The 22,801-nt window shown below is 33.3% G+C and overlaps 3 protein-coding genes across 6 annotated transcripts; 2 read left to right on the top strand and 1 right to left on the bottom strand.

Moving 5' to 3' along the window:
• Positions 1-5,268: 5,268 nt before the first annotated feature.
• LOC144561479 (uncharacterized) lies at positions 5,269-9,820 on the top strand. 4 transcript variants are annotated; one of them, XM_078310441.1, is made up of 6 exons: positions 5,269-5,830; positions 5,989-6,102; positions 6,685-6,766; positions 6,797-6,915; positions 8,665-8,729; positions 9,122-9,820. In XM_078310441.1, exons 1-6 carry the CDS (start codon positions 5,405-5,407, stop codon positions 9,516-9,518), a joined length of 1,203 nt encoding a protein of 400 aa, XP_078166567.1. In that variant the 5' UTR covers positions 5,269-5,404; the 3' UTR covers positions 9,519-9,820. The 4 variants fall into 4 exon arrangements, with proteins under 4 accessions (XP_078166567.1, XP_078166569.1, XP_078166568.1 ...); XM_078310443.1 differs by lacking the exon at positions 5,989-6,102; XM_078310440.1 differs by having other exon boundaries at positions 5,270-5,830; positions 6,685-6,915.
• Positions 9,821-13,818: 3,998 nt separating this feature from the next.
• On the top strand, positions 13,819-18,501 carry CYSC1 (cysteine synthase C1). The gene is made up of 10 exons (XM_078311499.1): positions 13,819-14,076; positions 15,264-15,373; positions 16,378-16,435; positions 16,525-16,791; positions 17,162-17,299; positions 17,605-17,656; positions 17,745-17,824; positions 17,929-17,988; positions 18,090-18,170; positions 18,261-18,501. The coding sequence occupies exons 1-10, from the start codon at positions 13,909-13,911 to the stop codon at positions 18,357-18,359; spliced, it is 1,113 nt and encodes a 370-aa protein (XP_078167625.1). The 5' UTR covers positions 13,819-13,908; the 3' UTR covers positions 18,360-18,501.
• Positions 18,502-18,678: 177 nt separating this feature from the next.
• On the bottom strand, positions 18,679-20,358 carry LOC144562300 (Peptidase S24/S26A/S26B/S26C family protein). Its single transcript, XM_078311500.1, has 4 exons — positions 20,132-20,358; positions 19,986-20,058; positions 19,665-19,830; positions 18,679-19,098 (listed from the first exon to the last, which is right to left on the bottom strand). Exons 1-4 carry the CDS (start codon positions 20,295-20,297, stop codon positions 18,988-18,990), a joined length of 516 nt encoding a protein of 171 aa, XP_078167626.1. The 5' UTR covers positions 20,298-20,358; the 3' UTR covers positions 18,679-18,987.
• Between the last annotated feature and the right edge of the window lie 2,443 nt (positions 20,359-22,801).

Genomic DNA, 22,801 nt, shown 5'->3' with positions numbered 1-22,801 from the left:
AGGTATGAAATTTGAAAGCTTAATCTTCATCTTTAAAAAAAAATATCTACATAATATATTTTGCTCTATAAAATTTGAATATGTAAATCACCCTAAGATTGACCGATTGGAACCATAGTTACAAAATTCGTGAATAATTCATTTTTTTTGTGATAACGAACCGAACGCCGAATTATTCGGTTGATCAAACTTTGACTGAATAATTCGCAAATTTTTTCCATAACATTTTTTTTTTGTTCCTTGTAAAACTAAGATCTCTGATTTGAATAATTCTAAATTATTCATGAATCACAAATTTTTAATCTCACCTCACCGAATTTGAATAATTCATTTCTAACTGTAATTGGAGCTTACAATTCAATATTTGGAGTTATAGCGCCAGCCAACCGTTACATAGTTACATAGGCATAGTACCATAATATTGAAAATGTTGACAATCATGTGATCTACATAACAAGTGCTGTACTCCATCTCAGTGTTCATACGATGTTTTCACCGCTACTGCATCCGCATGTGTTGAAACTAGAGGTGTCAATGTGTCATAGATGGGTTGGCAATTTTTGAAATTTTAATACGAAAGCATTAAATGGGTTTTATCTAACTCAAATTTTTGCAAGTCTGAAATATTTGACTCAAGATGGATCCATTTTTTTTTTTTTTAAAATTGATTCAAATATCTAACCCGGATCCGAAAACGAACTAAAATCTGTTCGGATCCAATCCGACTTGTGACCAGACAATTTTTCAAAATCAAATAGACCCGGCTCGATCTGACCAGGGTCCGCATCTTTTGAGTTAATGCATCTCGGCCGTCTAATTATAAATGGAGTCTATCCGTCCCCTGCCTATAATGTAGATGATTTTTAATATTAGTGTGGATCTAATCTGCACGAATCGGAGACATTGACTCAAAAGATTCTTTTTTGAGTTAATGCAGAGGATACAAATTCATCTTTCTCTCTCTCAAAAAAAGGGTCCGACTTGAGACAATTTTTCAGACCCGACCAGACCCGTTATCGAATAAAATAAAAGTCAAAGTGAGTCTTGATCGGAACGGCCCCCCATCCCATAACTGATAAGTGATAACCTCATTGCATCTGATTTGTTGCAGGAAATGCGTCCCAGTAACAGCGAAGAAAACACGGAAACTGGGGAACGAGTTATGCTCATGCTTTCCCTTTTGCGTTCATACAAGGAGACATAACAGTTCGCATTAAATGCTGTGTTTCCTCTTACTTTCATCGTCAAATCTGCCGAACTATCAACAAATTTATAAGAGTGAGTCTATGGTACTGTGCATATTACGATTTGGTCTGTAATACAGCTTAATATTTAACTTTTTAAAATCTTAACGGTCGATCCGAACCGTTCATCTTGTTCTCCATATTAATATGTGTTTAGAAACCAAATTTTACATTTTTTGAAATTTTTTTACTATTTTTTTTAGATTTATTAAAAATCACTGTTTTTGGATGGTGCAGAATTTTCAGATCAAGTGATTTTCTAAATATCTAAAAAAAATAGTAAAAAAATTTCAAAAAATGTAAAATTTGGTCTCCAAACACATATTAATATGGAGAACAAGATGAACGGTTCGGATCGACCGTTAAGATTTTAAAAAGTTAAATATTAAGCTGTATTACAGACCAAATCGTAATATGCACAGTACCATAGACTCACTCAATTTATAATATATGCATGGGGGGATCATGATTTTAGTTGGAGGGGCAAAAAAAAATATCGAATCGGATTTAAACTCATTAACTAATTGGATATTCGATAAAAAAAATAATACTCTGTATTTAATTTATTAAAAAAAATATAAGATTAGGGCTTGACCCCTATCTTATTTTAAAAAAAAAAACAATATTTTGACTTATATTTTTAACTTATAATTTCTGATTCTTTAACTTATAATTCTAATTACCAATTATAATTCAAGAAATTTATTTGAATTTTAATACTTAATTTAACCCGAATTATAAATCAAACATCAAGAGAGAATAAAAGTCAATCTGTACCGATAAATCACTACTAAAACTCAAAACTCAGAGGAACAAAGTCAATCTGTTCTATGCTGGGTTCGCCTCTGAATATTTTCAAATAACAGTATCTGAAGCACTTAATTAGCTCTGGATATCTGCTCTCAGAATAAAAAAACTTGGAAGGAAGTATTCTCTCCAACTCAAAACGGAAGGGAACAATATATTTCTATTTAGATCACAACCGTCCGATCAGAATCTGAATTAATCTGACGGTATGTAAATAAACACAAACATCATGTTATGAGTTATGACCTGAATTCTGGTCCGAGGCCATTGTACCTGAGCCTGAGGAATGGTACTGGGCCACTGGGCCACTGGGGTCAAATCAAAATCAGAGAACTTGGAACAAATTTTTTTGTGACAAGAGCTAGGTACAAATTGGACCGTTAGATGAAGTACGAATATGAAAGGTTGCACTTGGTTGCACCTGCCGGGCTTGGTCCCTATGATGATGTATGGATGGATGGATGGATGGATGGAATGGATGGAATGGATAAGTCATGCCGCTTGCTTGTCGTCAACTATTGAGTTCCATCATGTCAGATCTAATTACCTATCAGACTATCTTCACTACAGCTGGATCACAGGATGATATACAGGGCTTCCGCTGTCTTTTCTTATGATAGATGTAGAGAATCATAACATGTAATTTTAATGGACCTGGTGTATACACATATCTAGCCCATAAAAGCCCATATATTATCCAAAACCCAAAAGATTCTCTTCTGGATTTTCTATTCCATATTCCCTGCCACAGAACTGGTAGATCATACTATCTTTTATTATTTGTTGGGCCCTGGTGGGCCCATTAAATGATTTCCAGAAAATATCTAACGGAGGGAGGATTAGGGATTCTGGTCCCACACTCCCACTAGCTGACAAAAACAAGATCTGGACAGATTAGACAGTTATAGCATTCTTAGTCACAAGCGTGCTTGCATGGAATATGGATCATGGATGGACGCCACATAGGCTAAAGAATAAGAGACCGAATCGTCTGCTCCCAGAGTCACTGAAGAGTGAGCTCCTAATAAACAATAACCAGTTAACTTTAACTCTTTAACAGTAATCGGACCCACTCTACAGTGACTCTGGGGGCAGGAATTTCCTGCACCCCAGAGGCAGGAGATCTGATCTCAAGGAATAATTTGACAATTTGTTAACTAGGATTAATTCGGAAAATATTTTCAAATTTGGGACAGATTTATCGAAAGTTGTGTTATAGTGAGATAATAGCAAGTAGTAACTAATAAGTGCCTTGTTTGATTTTTCTTCAAAGGCAAAAAAAATGAGTTTGGAGAGAAGTTTATTTTTTAAGTGTTCATTTTGTTTTCACTCTACAGGAATTCAGCTTAAGTTTTCTTTTTTCAATAAATATGTTGTGTGTGTTTGTGCATATATTTATATATATAGAGAGAGTGACTAATGTGCATTCAAATGTATATGGGCCGAAATATATACGGTCCAAATTTGACCTTTCAAAATTCAAACGGTCGATTCGAACCGTTCATCTTATTATCCATATTAATATGTGCTTGAAGACCAAATTTTACATTTTTCTAAATTTTTTTACTATTTATTAAGTATTTTACAAAATTGTTGATCCAACGGTGGCGGCTGATTTTACTATTTTGTTAAGCCACCATTGGATTAACAATTTTGTAAAATACTTAATAAATAGTAAAAAAATTCAGAAAAATATAAAATTTGGTCTCCAAGCACATATTAATATGGAGAACAAGATGAATGGTTCGGATCGACCGTTTGAATTTTGAAAAGTCGAATTTGGACCGTATGTATTTCGGCCCATATACATTTGAATGCACAGCAGTCACTCTCTCTCTCTCTCTATATATATATATATAGTAAGGCTACCATACATTGCAATGCATAGGCATTTTTGTATATTAGACTATAAATCACCGAATTCAAAATCTAAATAACCGATCCAAACCATTCATCTTGTTCTCCATATTAATATGTCTTTGGAGACCAAATTTTACATTTTTTTGAAACTTTTTTACTATTTTTTTAGATTTATTGAAAATTATTGTTTTTCAGACAAATCTTGACCATAAAAAACAACGATTTTCAATAAATCTAAAAAAATAGTAAAAAAAATTCAAAAAAATGTATGGGGTTAATCTGGAGTGCGTATCCTCTGAGATATCTCAACTTTTGCGTGACTGACGTGTCCGGTGCCTATCCGGGGGTGATGTAGGGGTCAGTATTACCTTTGCTTTGAGATTCGTGCATAGCATATTTAAACGGTTGGGGTTTTCCATAAAGTCACGCAAAATTTGAGATATCTCAAAGGATACAAATTCGTTAGTCTGGGGCAGTATTATTAAAATCGGACTGGACCGGACGGTTGCACCGAAATAAACCAGAACCGATACTCCTTCCGGTCTAGTTCAAATATAAGACTGTTGTTGCCAATGGACCGGTTAAAACCGCATTTATAGACCGGTTTTTAATAAAAAAAACCGCTAATTTGTTCTTCAAAAACGGGTTTTCATACTAGTTCAGTTTCAATGCTTTTTGGTCCATTAAATAAGAGAGAGACTGACTGGTTCAGTTTTCGTACTAATCACATGGAAAACCACCAAAAAGACCTAGTATCTGTTTATTGATTTACTCATATATAATTTGCACAAAAGACCCTTAATATTTTGGATATTGAAAAAGAATCAATTATGTATAATATAAAAACTATGTCTATTCATATATGTTTTTTTTTTCAAAATAAAAATGGTTATTATTTTATTATTCATCTTATTTTTCGCAACTTTTAGAAAAATCCATCTATTTTTCGTTAGGAATATAATTTGTTGTTAGTATAAAATAAGTAAATAAATAGTTATAAAAAATTAAATTTTGAGATGTTATTTTCTTTACGGTAAAGAAAAACTTTTGGTCATATTTAATAAATCAATATAATTATTTTATTTAGATGCTAAATTTAAAATATTTTTAAAATTTGGACTTATATTACATTGTTGAATATGAATATGTGAATTCTTACAAATACTATATAAATATGATATTTTATAATAATTACAGTATATACATATACATAGTATTTAAATAACCAGCAATTGAACCGGTTGGCTCGCCAGTCCGACTAGTAAACCGTTAGACCAAAGCTTTATCGGGTCGATGTTCGATCCAATTCTGATAACATTGGTCTGGAGTATCTTTTCATAGTAGGATTTGGGTAGTCTGGGGTTAGGTTAGTTGGAAGATTTCTTCTTTCTGAAGATAAAAAAAAAAGAAAAAAAAGTATGTTTGCTTTTCTACTTTATTAATTGTTGTTGTTGTTATTAATCGTTGTTTTTTTTTCTTTATCCGCTAAATCCATGGCGCCGCCGCCTCCCGCTCCAACGCGACCGCCTCCAAATTACATTCCCAACCCCAACCCCTACCAAAATATTTATCTTTCTGGCCCTTTCCAAAACATCCAGATCTGCGGTCAAGTGGGCGCGCCACCTCCAGCAACTGCCACATCAGGCCCGCCTCCTGCCGCCTTGTCACGGAGTTCCTTCCCAAGCAATGGTGCCCCCGTGGGCCCACCTAATGGACATCCTTCTATGATTCAAGCGCCTCTGGCCCAATCGTTTCGGGGTCGTACACACGGTAGTCCTCCGCCTAATCAGTCATTTAATGCCCCTCCTGGACGACCTACTTCAGCTTCCTATTTTGCAAACCAGAATCTGAATCCAGTGTCTGAGCCACTGCAAACAGTCCCATTTGGTGCTCATGCATGGCAAACTCAGCAAAGGCGGGTGGGTTTTGCTTCAGATTGAATTCTCAAATACCATTCCTTAATAAACTACTCTACATAGGGTCCTCTTATTTTGGATGCTATTATCCTTATCTGGGACTGGGTTATGCTTGCGCCACCTTTAACTTAATTTTTCTTGTTTGATTTGTGAACTTTTAGGGAGGTACGTCAGGTGTCATACCACGAGTTAGCAGGGGCCAACTCAGGATTTCTGCCAGAGGGGGTCAAGAATCAGATTCAAATAACTTATCGGGTTTCCCATTAGCTAATCGGGTACAAATTTAACCTTAAATATAACCCTAATTTATTCCAAATTCCAAATTATAATGCTCTAACTTCTAATTTAAACCTAATTTGAACTTTCAAACTTTCATCCAACCACAAATTAGAAAACATGAAATACCAAAATGGAAAAATAATAAATTGATTTCTAACCACTGTTGCTTCAATAGAGATTAGGAGAAATTAGGAGAAGTCAAAGCAAATAAATGGAAATGCAAATTAATTTTCGCCTAGGCCCAACTATAAAATGCAAAGAAATAAATCTGCACCATCCATGGCACCACCATTCATGGGGCTACAGCCTATGAGTCAACCATCTATGGCACCACCATTCATCAGTGCTCCGCCTATGGGCGCACCAGCAGGTTCTGCTGCTGCACCATTTGGTGCTCATGCATGGCAAACTCAGCAAAGGCCAGTGGGTTTTGCTTCAGATTGTCTCAAATACCATTCCTTGATAAACTACTCTACATAGGGTCCTCTTATTTTGGATGCTATTATCCTTGTCTGGGACTGGGTTATGCTTGCGCCACCTTTAACTTAATTTTTCTTGTTTGATTTATGAACTTTTAGGGAGGCACGTCAGGTGTCATACCACGAGTTAGGATGGGGCCTGCTGCAATGGGGCAACATCCCATGACCCCACCCCATGCAGGTGCGGTCATGGGCTACTCGCCTCATGCAGGTGCCCAGGTTGGTACACCGTCAAAGATTGACCTGAATCAGATCCCTCGGCCAGTGCGTTCATCTTCTTCACAGGCATATTTTGAGACTCACCAAGGAACTGTAGTCAACCCAGCCCCGGTATGTCTCAGAATTTGCTCAGCTAAATTTGTCCTTTGAAATGTGATTCCTGGGAATTTTGGTAGCTGTGCTAGTACTATATGTCCAAAGATTTTATCCTCGTAGCATTGTTTACTCAGGTGCTGTTGTGGATGGTTACCTGGCACTTTGTAGTATGTAGGTAGTCTTGCCAAGAAGTGTAGGGTTGACTGGTAATTGGTATTGGTGTGGTACCAGTTTTATTTTCCTTTTTTCGCAACATCTTGATTTTTGAGGTTCAATCAATATTTGAACATCCTCATTCAATAATTAAGCACATAGAGAAAATAATTAAAGAGCGGATGAAGCCAGCTAGTATACATATATTCTGAGAAGAAAATATCTCTTGGATTTTTTTATGTCCCCCCAGAAGAGGATATGTAACAGGTGGATAAGTCCAATACTGAATTAAATGGAGCCCCAATCTTTAATTTACTTTGCAGTAATCATTTAAAATAAAATAATTTCATATTATTTTGCAGTGTGTACAAGCTTCCAAGTCTAATAAAGCTATTGACCAGTAGGTGCCAATTGTAGTAATCTTTATCTAAATTATGCCCGATATCATCAGTGAAAATGAGATGATGCCAGATTACCTAACCAATAACCCATCCCTGGATCAGCTCAAACTAATGTTTATTTTAATTCTTAATTCTTAGTTAATTAAAGACCAAGCACAGAGTCATGAAGTTCTAGATTCTTCTCTCATGATATACTTTATTTCATATATTTGCATCGCAATTATTTTTATCTTTGCCAGTAATGGTGGCTTAACCAAACAGTAAAATCAGACTGAACCATTGGATCAGTGATTTTTGGCTTAATAAATAGTAAAAAAAATTCAAAAAAATGTAAACTTTGGTCTTCACCAATACATCTCCAGAAATATACACAGTAACAAACCACTTGATAAAACCACCCGTTATCCGTTTAAAAAAATAAAATCCTGTAACCCACTAAGCCTTTTCCTTCCCCAACAGACTTACTTCTTTCCACCATTATTACAGAATTTCTCCCAAAGGGTTGCCTGCCTCACTATCCATTGAGCTACCAGATCAGTTGGATCACTTTTTCCTTTGAAAACCGTGCTGTTACGCTGCCTCCAAATTGACCTGCCATTTCTTTCACATAATTCTGTTCCCACTATACAATTTGGCCGAACAGCGCCAAGTTTGCTCAATTGAAGTGCCAGGACGGACAATCGTGCAATTGAGCAAAATGATAGAAGTACGTAAGGGATTATCAATTTAGAATAATGAAATTGATAGCTTGGTAACTTAGAATTAACATAAGTTGTAATAAAAAGAAGAATTAACAATTAAAAAATAAAATAAAGAACATGGAATTCTTAAGTGACAGGGATTCCAAAAAAGCAAGACCCACATGGTAGAAGCACCAATTCACTTCTTGATTTGGAGAGAGAATAATTTAACTACCATATATCACAGTATAGGGTGGCATCATTTAAACCTCACAATTTTTTTTTATTATATTCTTTTTCCAATATTGTGCCTTCATTTCTGAACCATTTCTCACTTAATTTGATGCTTTACTCAGTTCTGCTCCTTTGAACAACTTACCAGATAAAGAGAACTAACAAGTTTCTCAGAAGTGCACATGCATGAAATGCATGCATTCTGCAAATAATGTAGCAAGAAAGATAAACTATTGAAATCATTTCAACAAAATCCACTTTTATGTTCTAACTTTGTGCATTAATTGTGAACTCAGCAACATTATGCGATACGGCATTCGAACAGACCGAGGGGTGGATCTGGTGGTGTACCAAGTATTAGGTAACAATGTTTCCTTGCACCAGTTTTCATCATTGCTGTTTTCACTTTTTCATAATAGAAATGAAAAAAATAGTTTTATATATCTTGATTGCTGTTTCCTTTGAGCACTGTTGAGAATAGTGAATGAATTAAGCTTCGCTCATCGAATATTGAAGCAGATTGCATAATTTGAACGGTCAAATGTGGTCCATTTAGGAGAAATAAAATTTGGATTTGAAACATTTTTAAGTCAATTTTGTGTTGGACATTCTTTATGCTATCATGCTATGTGATCGAGAGAGGCATGGTACGTAGGATGGGTTTGGTGTATAATTTTCTGTCCTTTAGTTTATTTTTCTGATACTGGTAGTATTGTGCAAGTGTTTATGTTCCTTTGATTTTGCATTATCCAGAAATCCAGTTGTAGAGCCGCCGAAGAAAACTCTGCCGGATCTATTAAAAGAACACACATTGCCGCCGGGTCTATTTCCAAAAGATATAACTGACTTTCAATTTGATGAGAAAACAAGGAAAATTGCAGTCACCATGCCCGATGTTAATTGGGAACTAATATGTGATTCCTGTGTCTTGCGGTTTTCAAAAACTGTTACCGGATTACTTGAGGGAGGGAAGCTATCTGATATAAATGGAATGAAGACGCAGACTGGTATGACATATGGAAAAATTAGTTGCATAGAGATCAGGCAGCAGTCAGAACAGCGTAAAGGGCTTCTTTTTACAACTGATCAATTGAGTCTAACCAAGCGCTTTCTTGAATTTAAAGATGTTAAAAATGGTCGTCGTTTCTAGCTTATTGCAGCCAGATATATGGTTTCAGTCGATCTAATAAAACACGAAAGGATAAAAATACTTAACCGTATTTGTATTCTTGTAAATACTTTCGTCGGTAATAACAATTTATAGTAGTTGTTTTTATTCTTGCAGATAAAACACTCTTATAGCATGTCTGTATTATATATGTGTGTTGTAGTTTGAAAAGTGTGATATATTTTTCATGAGCTAGCTAGTGCTTTATCCAGTCACTCTATCATATGTGCTTGTAAGATTTTGTTGAATGATATGATATATAAAAATGCATATTTGCGTGTGAACTTGGTGTTACAATTTTGTCATTGTATGAAACTGAAACTTTTTTTTTTCAGTTGTGTACTGAGAGGTAAGGATGGTGTTATTTGCGAGAACAATTTTAATTATTGCGACGTGAGAAATTAAAAAAATTATCTCTTTGCACTCAATTTATCCTTCAACTTTATTCCTTTTCATATCTTGTATATATAATAAATCATAAAACAATTAATTCACCTCAAATTAAAGTATCCGTGGCTTGATCGAAATATTTTACAATGCAAAAATAAAATACATAATAAGAATTTAACAATTTGTTCTTTTTTTTGTGTATGTTTGCTTGTATTAACTTCTTTTAGAAATTTAAAATTTGTCCGATAAAGAATTGTGACACTAATTATCACTACATTTTATTTCAATTTTTTAATATGATATATTTATGTGAGAATAATTGTTATATCGCATATTTTCCTTTAGAGATAAGTTGAAAACTAAAAAATCCAGTATAAATATACATGTAAATCATCATATTCTTCAAAATTAAATTCGGAATCATTTCTAAATTGTCCTAATTAACTTTTTTATTCTTGTTCTTTTTTTTTTTCACTTTTCTACAACTTCTAATTAGTCTGACATTTCTAAACAAAGGACTGAGACTTCTGTGATCTGTTAATTATGACTATATTCAAGTATTTCAGATTCAACTTCACAGTGGTATATCAAAACATGAACATCAATGGAAAATGCAGTGACAGACTCTTAAACATACACAAGACATTTGGTATTTTTTGTGACCATTATGTTTGGGAATCATAAATATCAAACAATTACATCTTATCTAGAGATCAAACAATTACATCTCATCTGGGGATTAAAAATTTACATCCCGGGGAAAGAGAAACAACTCCCCACCTTAACCTATGGGACGTCGTATGTCAAAGGGACCCAAAACATAATACCTAATTCCATACCGTTTGTCATAAAATATCCAAAGCCTTGGTAGAGCAACAACCGTCTCTGTGAGCATGAGAGAAGTGTTCAATGGCAAGAAGCCCTTCTCGTATTTACATCGTATGGTCGTGGATCAAGTCATCAAAGACAGCAAGATATGGCTTTTGAAAAATCATTTTCAAATTTTTTAATGAATTTATTTTCTTTTTTTCTTTGATGGTGGAAGAAGAAGGGAAGACACACATCTGTATTTTTCTAAAGAGAAAAACGTCTTTTCAGTTTTTGTGTTTTTCTATGTTACGTTATGCCTTGAGGGCCAATTCTTATATATATATATATATAGTAATCTTTATGGTTATCTACCAATTTGAAAAAGGTTTATAGTGCGTCTGCATCAAAAAACGTTATGTTGCATCAAAAGTCCTCTATAAAGACAATTTTATGATTTCTAATGAATTACAAAATTTCAAAATTAGTCCATTAATAATTTGAAATTTGTTCATCTCAAAAAAAATAATTTGAAATTTGCTTAAATTGTTCTATATATCTATGGATCACACCCTACTGAATACATAGATTGTATAATATATTAATTCCATATTAGATCACTTAATTGTGACAATCATATATGACAGTAGACAATCCATTATATTACATGAGGAGGGTTCAAATGCCTCCATTTTTTTTTGTCTCTATCATGCCTCCATTTTTTAAAACTTAAATAACTCAAAGTTTAAAACTTAAATGTCAAAATAAAATCGTTAGATGTGATCTATGCTATTTTCTCTATATACCCATAAAAAAAATATCACATTTTGATTTTGTTTTTATGTGAATCAATAAGTTAAAAATCAATGTTTAGAAATTATTCACATTAGTATACATTTTTACAAGCTCAAGGTGACAACCAAAACAAAGTTGAAATGCCATAATTTTTTACACATGCATAGATAAAATGATGTAGTTCACATCCAATGGTTTTATTTTGAATTTTAAGATTTAAATTTTGAGTTATTAAAGTTTTAAAAATAGAGACACAAAAATGGAGGCATTTGAACCCTCCTCATATTACATATATGCTCAACATTGGATATATAATCCAACACATCAAACTTACTTCGAAATTCACATATTATCCTTGCGTGCTGGGCACCTTAGACTATGCTCCACAATCGGTCGTGGAACAAAAAGGAAAGGAAAGAGAGAGATGCATACAGGGGTAAATAAAATTGCTAACTATATACATACAATTCACCTCTGACTGGCTTCGCTCCCTATCAAAATTTCTGGTTTTTGAACACACAATTCACCACCTTAGACTGTCCTCCAGATTTGTTCCAAATTTCATAGATATGCAAGCCTTTTTTGTCCAACTTTCCAAAATCAGACTTCTATAAAACAGACACAATTAAACAAATATCCTGGTCCAATCAGGTTTCTAAACATATAACAAATATCCTTATTAGTTATTCTGGTCATATTCGAGATTAATGTAATGCAAGTGTCAAACAATTGTGTGATCAAATTATATATTGTTCAGACGTGTATGAATGGAGTTTCTAATGAAATCGGTGGTTATACCCACTTTCTTAAAAATAATGTCAGACGTACATTTCTGAAAATGTAATTAGAACACCTTTTGTTTTAATGGGCCTTCTGTATGTAGACATATTTAGCCCATAAAAGCTCATATATATTATCCAAAACCCAAAAGGTTCTCTTCTTGATTTTCTATTCCAGATTCCCTTCCAAAGAACTGGTAGATCATACTATCTTTTATTATTTGTGGCTGTGGGGCTCTGGTGGGCCCACTAAATAAGTAATGGACACCAATATGCCTTTGACAGTCTAAGTAATTTAGATAATAATATCTATATTTTATTTTTTCCAAATTGCTGCACACCAATATGCCTGTGACATATGAGATCTTATCAACACAATATTAAATTTAATACCGATACAGTATTTATTACTATTGTAAAAAAATTAAGTCAATACCACATCTATATAATCCAATTTAATAATATAATACAAGTATATAAAAATACGAAAAAACAAATAGAAACTTGGATTAAAGTTAAATTGTAAATCATATTTTTATAAAAATAAAATAATAAATGTTACATGCATAACAAAAATAAATACTTTCGAACATACGTAACATAAATATTTATGTAATTAAAAAGAAAAAAGGAAAAATATGTTTTCTTTTGTGACATATACAAATCAAATACTTGTTCCTAAATGATCTTTTAACATTTAACAACAGCAATTTCTTAGTTAAAACCGGCCGGTCAAACTGGTTTTGACCGGTTCATTAACATAAACAATCCTTTAAAGGAACCAAACCGGACAGGTTGCCGGGTCCAGTTTTTTCCGGTATGACCGCCGGTCCGGTCCGGTTCGGTTCTGATAACACTGGTGGTGTCAGCTTTTATAAAAAATATTTACAAATTTGAAAATAGAAAGAAAGCAAGCAACAAATAAAATTTGAAAATAGTAACACATTGTAAGCTAGAAGATCTAATGTACGTCAAACCAGCTTCGATATTCTTAAAATTTCTCTCTCGCAAGGATGGTTAGTATTTTTTCCTCATCTCTACATATTCTCGCACATCTTTCCCTCCATATTACAAAACACGTGTATTAATAACTAATTTAATTTGAAAAATACACATTTTTTTTTATCATTGTTCAATTTTTCATTATTATATGGTACATGTAATTAGTTTATTGTTAATATAAACAATTAAAAATTTAATATTAAACAGTACTAAAGTCTATAGTGGTCTGAACACAGACTCAACAAATTTTCCGAAAGAGATTCCCAGTGCAAGCCAGCCCAGTGGCTGCGTTCCTCTCTAACGCTTTTAATCTGAATGCGTATCCTCTGCGAATCTTTTGAATTAATCAATCTCAACCGTTTGATTTTAAACGGAGCCAATCTGACTTCCGGCTTATATAATCGGGGTCTTTCAAAATTAGTGCAGATCTAGTTCGCACGAATCTTAAAACAGATCGGACGATTGAGATTGATTAACTCACAAGATTTCCTTTTTGAGTTAATGCAGAGGATACCAATAATATCTCACTATAGATACAAAGCGAGAAACACAATTCCCAGAGAAAAAACGTGAGAGCGGGAGAGAGAGAGAGAGAGAATATGGAGAAGGTGATCAGATTTGTAAGAAAGGGAGGAAAGAGCCTCTATGCATTGCGAAATGGATCCTTCTTCTCTACCCAATTAGACCAGAAGGCTGGTGCCATTGATGGCCATGCATCAACCTTCAAAGATTTCTCAGCTCTCAATATCAGGAAGGAACCTTCTCAGGCAAACAATCTACCATTCCCTTTACGATCTTATCTTATTTTATCTTATCTTGCAATATATTTTGATCGCTGTTTTCGATCGATTTTTTTTCCTAAATAAATCCCTAGCTATAATATCTAAAGAATTTCTCTGCTATTAATAATACCTAAAGAATTTTGATTTTGTTCAACTTTTTACTTAACCTAGCTAGACATTGTAACAATTTTCTAAATGTTTGCTACCTAATTTGGTGGAGCTAGTGCGCTATTAAATTTTTTTGAGATAAGATAGCTCTAAGATGCCAAAATTTGAGTGATATATAATTGAAGTGCTATTAGGGGCAAAAACGGTATAGATAATATCCGATCTGTATTTAAATAATTAGATGTGGATATCTGATATCCGAATATCCGTGTGAATAAAGATACTGATATAGTTTTACGTTTCAATTATCCGTATTCAAATAGTAGATATATATCATATATTTTAATATATATTATAAAAAATTATGTTATTCAGTATTATAATTAGATAAATATTACAAAATTTAATATTTTTTATATTATTTTAATAAATATCCTATCTAATTTGAATCCGTATCCGTATTAAAAAAAAAATATATATATATATATATATATGGATATGGATATACCACTATTCACTCGTGAGCACTATGGGTTGTGCAATTTGCACAAGCCCGTTTATTATATTTGTTTTATTTATTGGAAGGAGCCAGATCAATAATTGAATAATCATTCTTTTGCTTTCCAGAATAAATTGCTTGGAAAAAAAAATCTATTAACCACTTGCGCAACCAGTTTTGAGAAAAAAAAAAAATTCAATCTATATTATTGTGCAGCTTGAATATAACCAAATGGCGTAGAACTGTCAACAATCTTACCAACCTTAGTGAAATCAAAACTAAAAAGATTCAAATAAGTTTAAAAGCTTTATTTTTTGGACGTGTAAAATGTTAACTTATTGGAACTACCATTAGATAATGTGTCAGGGTTGTTAAATTAACACTATCAAATCCAAATTGCTGAATAAATGTTTTACTAAAAAAAAAAGTTGTTAAATAAATGATAAAACACATACATGATATATATACCACATAAATCATGCCTAACATTTTCTATTTTAATTTTTTTTTCCTTCCTATGATGATTGTTAAGATTGACAAATTAAGTCATAAATAAAATTTTCAGTTAATTGGGAGGACGCCTCTTGTGTATCTGAGCAAGGTGACTGATGACTGTGGGGCCCGCGTGGCAGCCAAGCTTGAGTTTTTGCAGCCATCTTTCAGCGTGAAAGACAGGTACATTCAAAATCTGGATTCTTGACAAAATTCATTTTTTACTTCTCTCTCTATAAAACATTATACAGGTGCACTGAACCTCTGGATTCTTGCAAAATATTATACAATTCAATGCACCCTGATTCTGGCCCACTGCTCTGTTTGAGGCCCTTGATTAATTTGTGGGTCTGGTTGTAATTTTGTTTGTCAAATGCGTTTGCTCCAAAAGTTATTCGCTGGAAATATTACCAGAAATATTTTAGGACCTCTCATGATGTCAAGGGCCACATATCCACAACCACTAGCAGCCATTCTAGACTGCTCATCAATTGGTGTCTTTTAGTGACTTTAATCTGTGATTGGTAATCCTTCTCATTTTATTTAGAAAACTTAATTCTGGCCAAGGAAATCATGGCTATACTTTTTGGAAGTGGCAGTATTTAACTTGTCTTGTTGTCTATAAAGCTACACCTAACCCATCTATAAGCAGAGACAGATCTAAAATTTTCAGCAGGGGACAAAAAATATATCGAATTAGATTTAAATCTATTAACTAATTAGGTACTCGATAAAAACAATGTTTTGACTTATATTTTTCAATAATCTAATTTATAATTTCTGATGATTTAATTTATGATTCTAATTACCAATCACAATTCAAGAAATTTATTGTAATTTTAACACTAAATTTAACCCGAATTATAAATCAAACATTCAGAGAGAGGCAAAAAAAAATTCAGAGAAGGACAAATTCAATCAGTACCGATAAATCATCACTAAAACTCAAAATTCAGAAAGGGACAGCTGCCTCCCATGTTACATACTGGTCCGCCCCTGCCTATAAGAGAGTCAAATAAACTCACCAAATATGCAAAATCAATCAAACTTGGGTCTTCAAATTGGAATGACTTGAACACAAAGTGAATTTTGTCCCAAACATTTTTTTACTGACACAGTTAAATTAGAACAAATATAATTTTTATTGCGGAGCAGTTAAGTGATTATTATGATTTTGTTTATCACAGACCAGCTATGTCCATGCTTGAAGATGCCGAAAAGAAGGGATTAATAACTCCTGGCAAGGTTATTTGATGCTTAAGCAAACTAAGTATTATTATATAAACATTGATCGAATAATAAACCTTACAGTTGTGTAAAATGTGGGTTTTCAGACAACACTGATTGAACCAACATCTGGAAACATGGGAATAAGTTTGGCATTCATGGCAGCCATGAAGGGGTACAAGATGATTCTCACAATGCCATCTTACACGAGTCTCGAGAGGCGTGTTGTCATGCGAGGTTATGGGGCCAATTTGGTAGTCACTGACCCAACCAAAGGCATGGGTGGTACTGTGAAGAAAGCTTATGAACTCATGGACTCGAGCCGTGATGAGGTCTTCATGCTTCAGCAGTTTAACAACCCTGCTAATGTTAAGGTATAACTGTCTTATGATATAGTTCATAAGATATATATATTGGCTACCTATATATGGTGCTAATTTTTCCAGCAATATGTCATACACATTTTTTTTTTTTGGGAAAGACCTTATCAGTTTCTTTCAAATTGTTCAATAAGCCACCATTTTTCTGTCTTTCTACATGAGTGAGTTAAAATGGTGTACTTCAGGCCTTCACAGCATATATTTGAAGAAAAATATGAAATTTAATATTCTTGATTTGTTAGAGGGTTCTCTTTCTTTTGTAAAATTGTATGTGCTCTTTTTAAAGGAAACAGTGGTAACATGTGTACTTATACATCTTCAAAAATATTAATTAAAGCTTTGTTCTTGTTTTCGCTATTTATAGGTGCACTTTGAGACCACCGGTCCCGAAATTTGGGATGATACATTGGGTCAAGTTGACATATTTGTCATGGGAATAGGAAGTGGTGGCACTGTTACTGGTGTGGGAAAGTACCTCAAATCCATGAATCCTAATGTTAAGGTAATATATCCAGGGGACGTGTTTTGGAACCAATGAAAGTAATTTCAATCCTATATCAACACCTTGTACTTAGTCGAACCCATCTGGCACTGTTACTGGTGTGGGAAAGTACCTCAAATCCATGAATCCTAATGTTAAGGTAATATATTCAGGGGACCTGTTTTGGAACCAATGAAAGCAATTTCAATCCTATATGAACACCTTGTACTTAGTCGAACCCATCTGGTACAAAGTGGGTAGCGTACCTGATGTTTTTAAAAATTGATGGCGGAACATCTTCTCATAACTGCTCCTAATTAATGTAGATATATGGAGTCGAGCCAGCTGAGTCGAATATTTTAAATGGTGGCCAAGCAGGTATTTATTATATTGTTTTACTTGGGCATATTATTCAAACTTGTTAAATAATTCAGTTGCTTAATGTTGTAATAATGTACTGATACAGGTCCACATCTAATCACTGGTAATGGAGTTGGTTTCAAACCTGACATTCTAGACATGGATGTTATGGAAAAAGTTATTGAGGTGATTATGTTATCAAGCAAAATTAAGAGATATTAGAAGTTATATCAATAGACATTTTGTTACTATGAGGTTTTTAACTGACTTAATTTAATTAAATTCAATAGGTAAAAAGCGAGGATGCAGTTAAAATGGCCAGGGAATTGGCTAGGAAAGAAGGGCTTCTGGTAATAACATACTTCTTTGCTCAAATCAGTCCATTTTGTTTCGGTTACTTTAAATTTCTTAAAAATAGGACAATTATTGACAATTATTTCTAAAATCTCAGGTAGGGATATCTTCAGGAGCCAATACAGTTGCAGCACTTAGTCTGGCAAAGAAACCAGAAAACAAAGGAAAGCTCATTGTGGTATGATTACTTTTGGTTATATGAAACAAAGTTTATCATCAATAGATTTTCTATTCTACTTCCTAAATTTGTTGTTTTGGTTTTACTTAGACTGTTATGCCGAGCCTTGGGGAACGATACCTATCGTCTGCTTTGTTCGATGAGCTGAGGCAAGAGGCAGAGCAGATGCAGCCAGAGCCTGTTAATTAAAGTTTTGAGCATATAAAATATTATCTCAGTAATAAATGTAGGCAGGGTAAATCATCATGACCCCTGTTTCTTAATTGTCATTATTTTTTTAGGATTGTACTATTGTTCATCTTAATACAGACCTTTATATTATATTTGCTAATTGCTTCTTCTTACTTTCCATATAAAAGATGAAGATGAAATGTTATGCACAAAAATTAGTTTCTATAATTATTTTGTTGAGAAGTGCATGGAGAGCTCATTCGTAAGCATTCAGCCTTTTTTTTTTTTTAGTAAAGGTCGGAGGTCAAACCACCCAACTATTTATCGAAGCAAAATCTCTCTTGAATAATACTAAACAAATCTCTCTTGAAAATGTTATCACAATACTATGTTTAAAACAAGAATACAACTTTGGTTTCCTAGCAAATTAGAAGTACCAAATCATGAAAATAAAGAAAGTAACAAGAGACAAAAATGTTGTAAATTTCAAGCAAAAATATTTCCAGCATATAGAAAGTGTTTTCTCATATGAAAAAGTCACCAGTAGCTAACTATTATGAGTCACGTTACCAAAACTGAAGTAGCTTCCGGACTTCCCAAGGGTAAAAAATGACGAGATGTGGCAAAATTGACAATGGAAAAAATGTTAATCAAGTTGTGAAACTCGCCCTTCTGGTACCTTTCTCTCAACTTGTCGAATTCTATGAGGCGGCCAAATTACATGAGTTACCCTTCCTCGTATCAGACCCAAAGGAATCTGCAAACATAATTTCATACTTGCAATTGTTTGGTCTTTTTTATGCATCAATACTGGTGTCATAGTGTACTAGATATTTATAGGATTTTTCATTTTGTTTTTTTGAGGACAAGATTAAAAGTATTTCCTTTTCGGCCTTTTGTACGGGTTTTCTCTTAACAATGCATTTACTTGGTTTAATTGAGGCACATTTAAGTGTTACATAGAACCACCAGTTTGGGTTTAGGGAGGATAATTCAGGCATATTTATGCTAATCTGCAGCACCCGTTGGGTCCCGTTCTAATAGGGATGCATTACAGGTGTCCAGGATAAACAGTATTCTAGTATTGTACCAGAATGTACTGGTACCAGGCTGAAACTTTAGTATTAGGATGTACTGTCATCTGTACAAGAGTTGTACCAGTATGGTACCTGAACCAACGAGGCATACAAGTACCACTTAAGGTCAGCACTACCACAGCTTGACTTTTGTAGCAAATTAACTACATCTAAAACTAAACTTATTATGTCTCACTATTTTCAAGTACCAGAGAAGAGAAATGGAGAACAGGAAACAAAGATGTACCGGTCCATAAGATCGTGAATCCAAGCTGACATCTAAGTTATCACCTTCAACCCAACAATGGCCCACTGGAACTTTCAGTATCTCTGCCTTATCAGGTACTCGGATCCAGTCACCCGGTAAACCAATAATTCTCTTCACCACGTTTCTCCTGTGATCATGAAGAGATCTGAAAGTTGTTTAAGAGAGGTTAGCCAATGTACATTTTCAACTAGATCCTTCAAACTAACAACCATACATAATTTTCCGCAATAAACAAAACATACAAATAAAATGATAGCCATTGTAACAAATTTAAAATTCAGGTATTGAAATCAGTAATACCTGAATACAACCACATCTCCATGAGAGAACTCGTATCTCCCGAGGCAAGCCTTCTCGGACAACGCAAGATCACCTACTCAGATAAACCGGTTATTGAATGTTTTTTTTTTCTTTATAATTGTTCCATTTTTTATTAAAAGAATTACCTGATAGCAATCCAGAAAAAGTAGTGGGACATTCTTTAAAAGTGGGATGCATAGAATTTCCATGGACAGGTACAACTGATGCGTACCGATCTGAAATAGCTAACCCTATCGTACCGCCTACTACAGTATTCTTAATAAGCTGCCGCAAATAAGAGATTGCCATCATCTCCACCTCTCTGCTCTCGATAACTGAAGTAGGTAAGAGAAGCTTCGTTAGCAGCAGAGAAATCTATCAGGTATCAGCAGTCGCCGATCCGATTATTGGGCCGCGTTTTGGGCCGAAAGATAGATGATCACCGTCGGAGTGACGCCGACTCTTTCTTTTTTTGTGACTGATTTGAGTCGAAAGGTGGATGTGATTGATGATCCGAATAGAGATTGGGTTTACCGTTAAGAAAATGGGTCCGTTGGCAGCGATCCGATGGGAATTCACATCCTCCCAGGTACCTGAAAAGGGAATCTTTTACAGTTAGTAGATCCGAGCCATTCATTTTAACTCGGCACGAATCTCAAAGCCTAATAATACTGCTCCTGTGCTGATCCGAATCTCAAAAGGACTGAGAGTAAATCCCAAACCGTAAAGTGAGGAGAATCTTGTGCAGTACCTGATCAATATATTGATCCTCCGATGAGAATCTTGTATAATTAACTTATGTTAACTTTAATAAAATTATTAAAGAAATTTAATTTATTTTTGATTAAGAATTATCAAGGTTCTAAATAACGTTTATTGCGTCATAGCGGGAAGCCTACAAAAAAAATTATAGTGAATAGCGTCGCTATAGCGAAAACTGTGCTACATAGCATTTTCTTATTTTTATAAAAATTATATCATATATTTGTACTAAATGTCAACATTATCTAAGTCTCATAGAATAATAAAAAAAATCAAATTGATTAAAAAATTATAATATTCATATTGAACCAATACAAAGTCTAAATTGCGACTCAAAATATCCATAATAATACTAATATCATAAACTATCAATCTTTTTCTATTCAAAATATATTTAGCATCATGGCATAATCTATCTTTTTTCTATTTAAATTTCAAAATAACCTAGACATCATGGCATCATTAACTATCTTAATATATTCAAAATATTCAAACTACTGTATAGTAAGTATCATTTTGTTACTTGAAGAAATATCTTAATATATTCAATCTAAGCCTTTATTTAAAACCCATATAAATTGAAAAGAAAAAAAAAAGCTCATGTTACATAGCGCGTTGTAGCTTCCTTCTTTTGGTTTCATTTGATGGATCTCTCATTAAATATTTAATAGTTTAATATAAAGCTCAGTACGTCAATTGCAAAAAAAAAAAATTACAGTTAAAATCCAATATGAGTCTTTATTTAAAACTCATATAAATTGAACAAAAAAAAAACAAATGTTGCATAGCGGACGCTATTTGCACTACATGCTATGCGCTATAGCGTCCGTAGCTCAAATAACGTGTTATTATGACATAGCCTAGCGTTTAGAGTCCAAAAACGCTATAATGCGCTATTTAGAACACTGAGAATTATAAAGTCAAAATTATTTTGATGCTTGTTTACCTTCTGACCATCTTTATATATATATATATTTTGTTCCTGTTTTGTTCTCTGTTTGTCTTGCTCACATATGCATGATTTCGTTTAAGTCAAATGATGCAACAATTGATATGAAATTTTGAATTATTTATTTTACTTTGATTTCTGAGCTAGAAAAGTTGTGAACTCATACTAAACATAAAAACATAATTTTAACAGTGCAAATTTTTCAGGATACCATCCTACAATTTTGATCAAGAGACATTGGATAGGCTTAAATTCGGTGGTACTGCTTACAAATTCATCATTCGTTGTGAAGTTTTACAATAGTTTTTTTTTCATTTACTTTTATTTCGGGGCTTTTGTAATTAAATAAAATCTGGCATGTCATTTGACAGCCAAGCCTTGTAAATAACCTTTTTTAGTATCAATATATCTGTTAGCGGCATTTCGCCGCCAACCATAAAAAAAAAAAGTGCAAGTTTTACCAAAAAAAAGTTTTGAACTTTTTGAATGGTTCAGAGTTTTCTAAAAACAGTAATTTTTTGGATACTCATTTTTTGTCCATTTCTATGTTTATGGACTTCTGAATAGGGATGTTTAAACTATTGGTTCGGTTGAAATCGAAATAAATTAAGCAAACTAATTTTTTATTAGTTTTTAAAAACTGAACCGAACCGACCAATATAAAATGACCAATTGAACAAAAACCGAACCGTTTAAACCGAATTAAATTTCGATTTGTTTGGTTAAACCCAATACATTCAATTCATACATTAGTATATTAATAATTTCATAGAAATAAATATCAAGATAATATTACACACATTATTCAATTTCATACAAAATATGTAAATATTCCAAAATATCCAACAAAAATGGAAGGGAACGATGATTTAATCAAACAAAATATAAATTATACTTTAACTATTATAATTCGGTCATTTCAATTTTTCTTTATCAGATCCACCTTCTTTCTGCAACTATCACTGGTTAACATATCCTAAACAATATTGGAATTTTCAATGCATAGAAAGCATAGATAATAATATGAAATATATTCTAACGATTTAATAGAAATTTGGGTCGCCATTTCGGCAGAACAGAAATTTTGGTTGAGATATAATTGTAT

Source organism: Carex rostrata, chromosome 11 (assembly GCF_964058835.1).
Source record: "Carex rostrata chromosome 11, lpCarRost1.2, whole genome shotgun sequence".
In the NCBI taxonomy this organism is placed as follows: domain Eukaryota; kingdom Viridiplantae; phylum Streptophyta; class Magnoliopsida; order Poales; family Cyperaceae; genus Carex; species Carex rostrata.
Note: the sequence above shows the minus strand (reverse complement) of the source record. Positions and strands in the feature narration are given on the sequence as shown.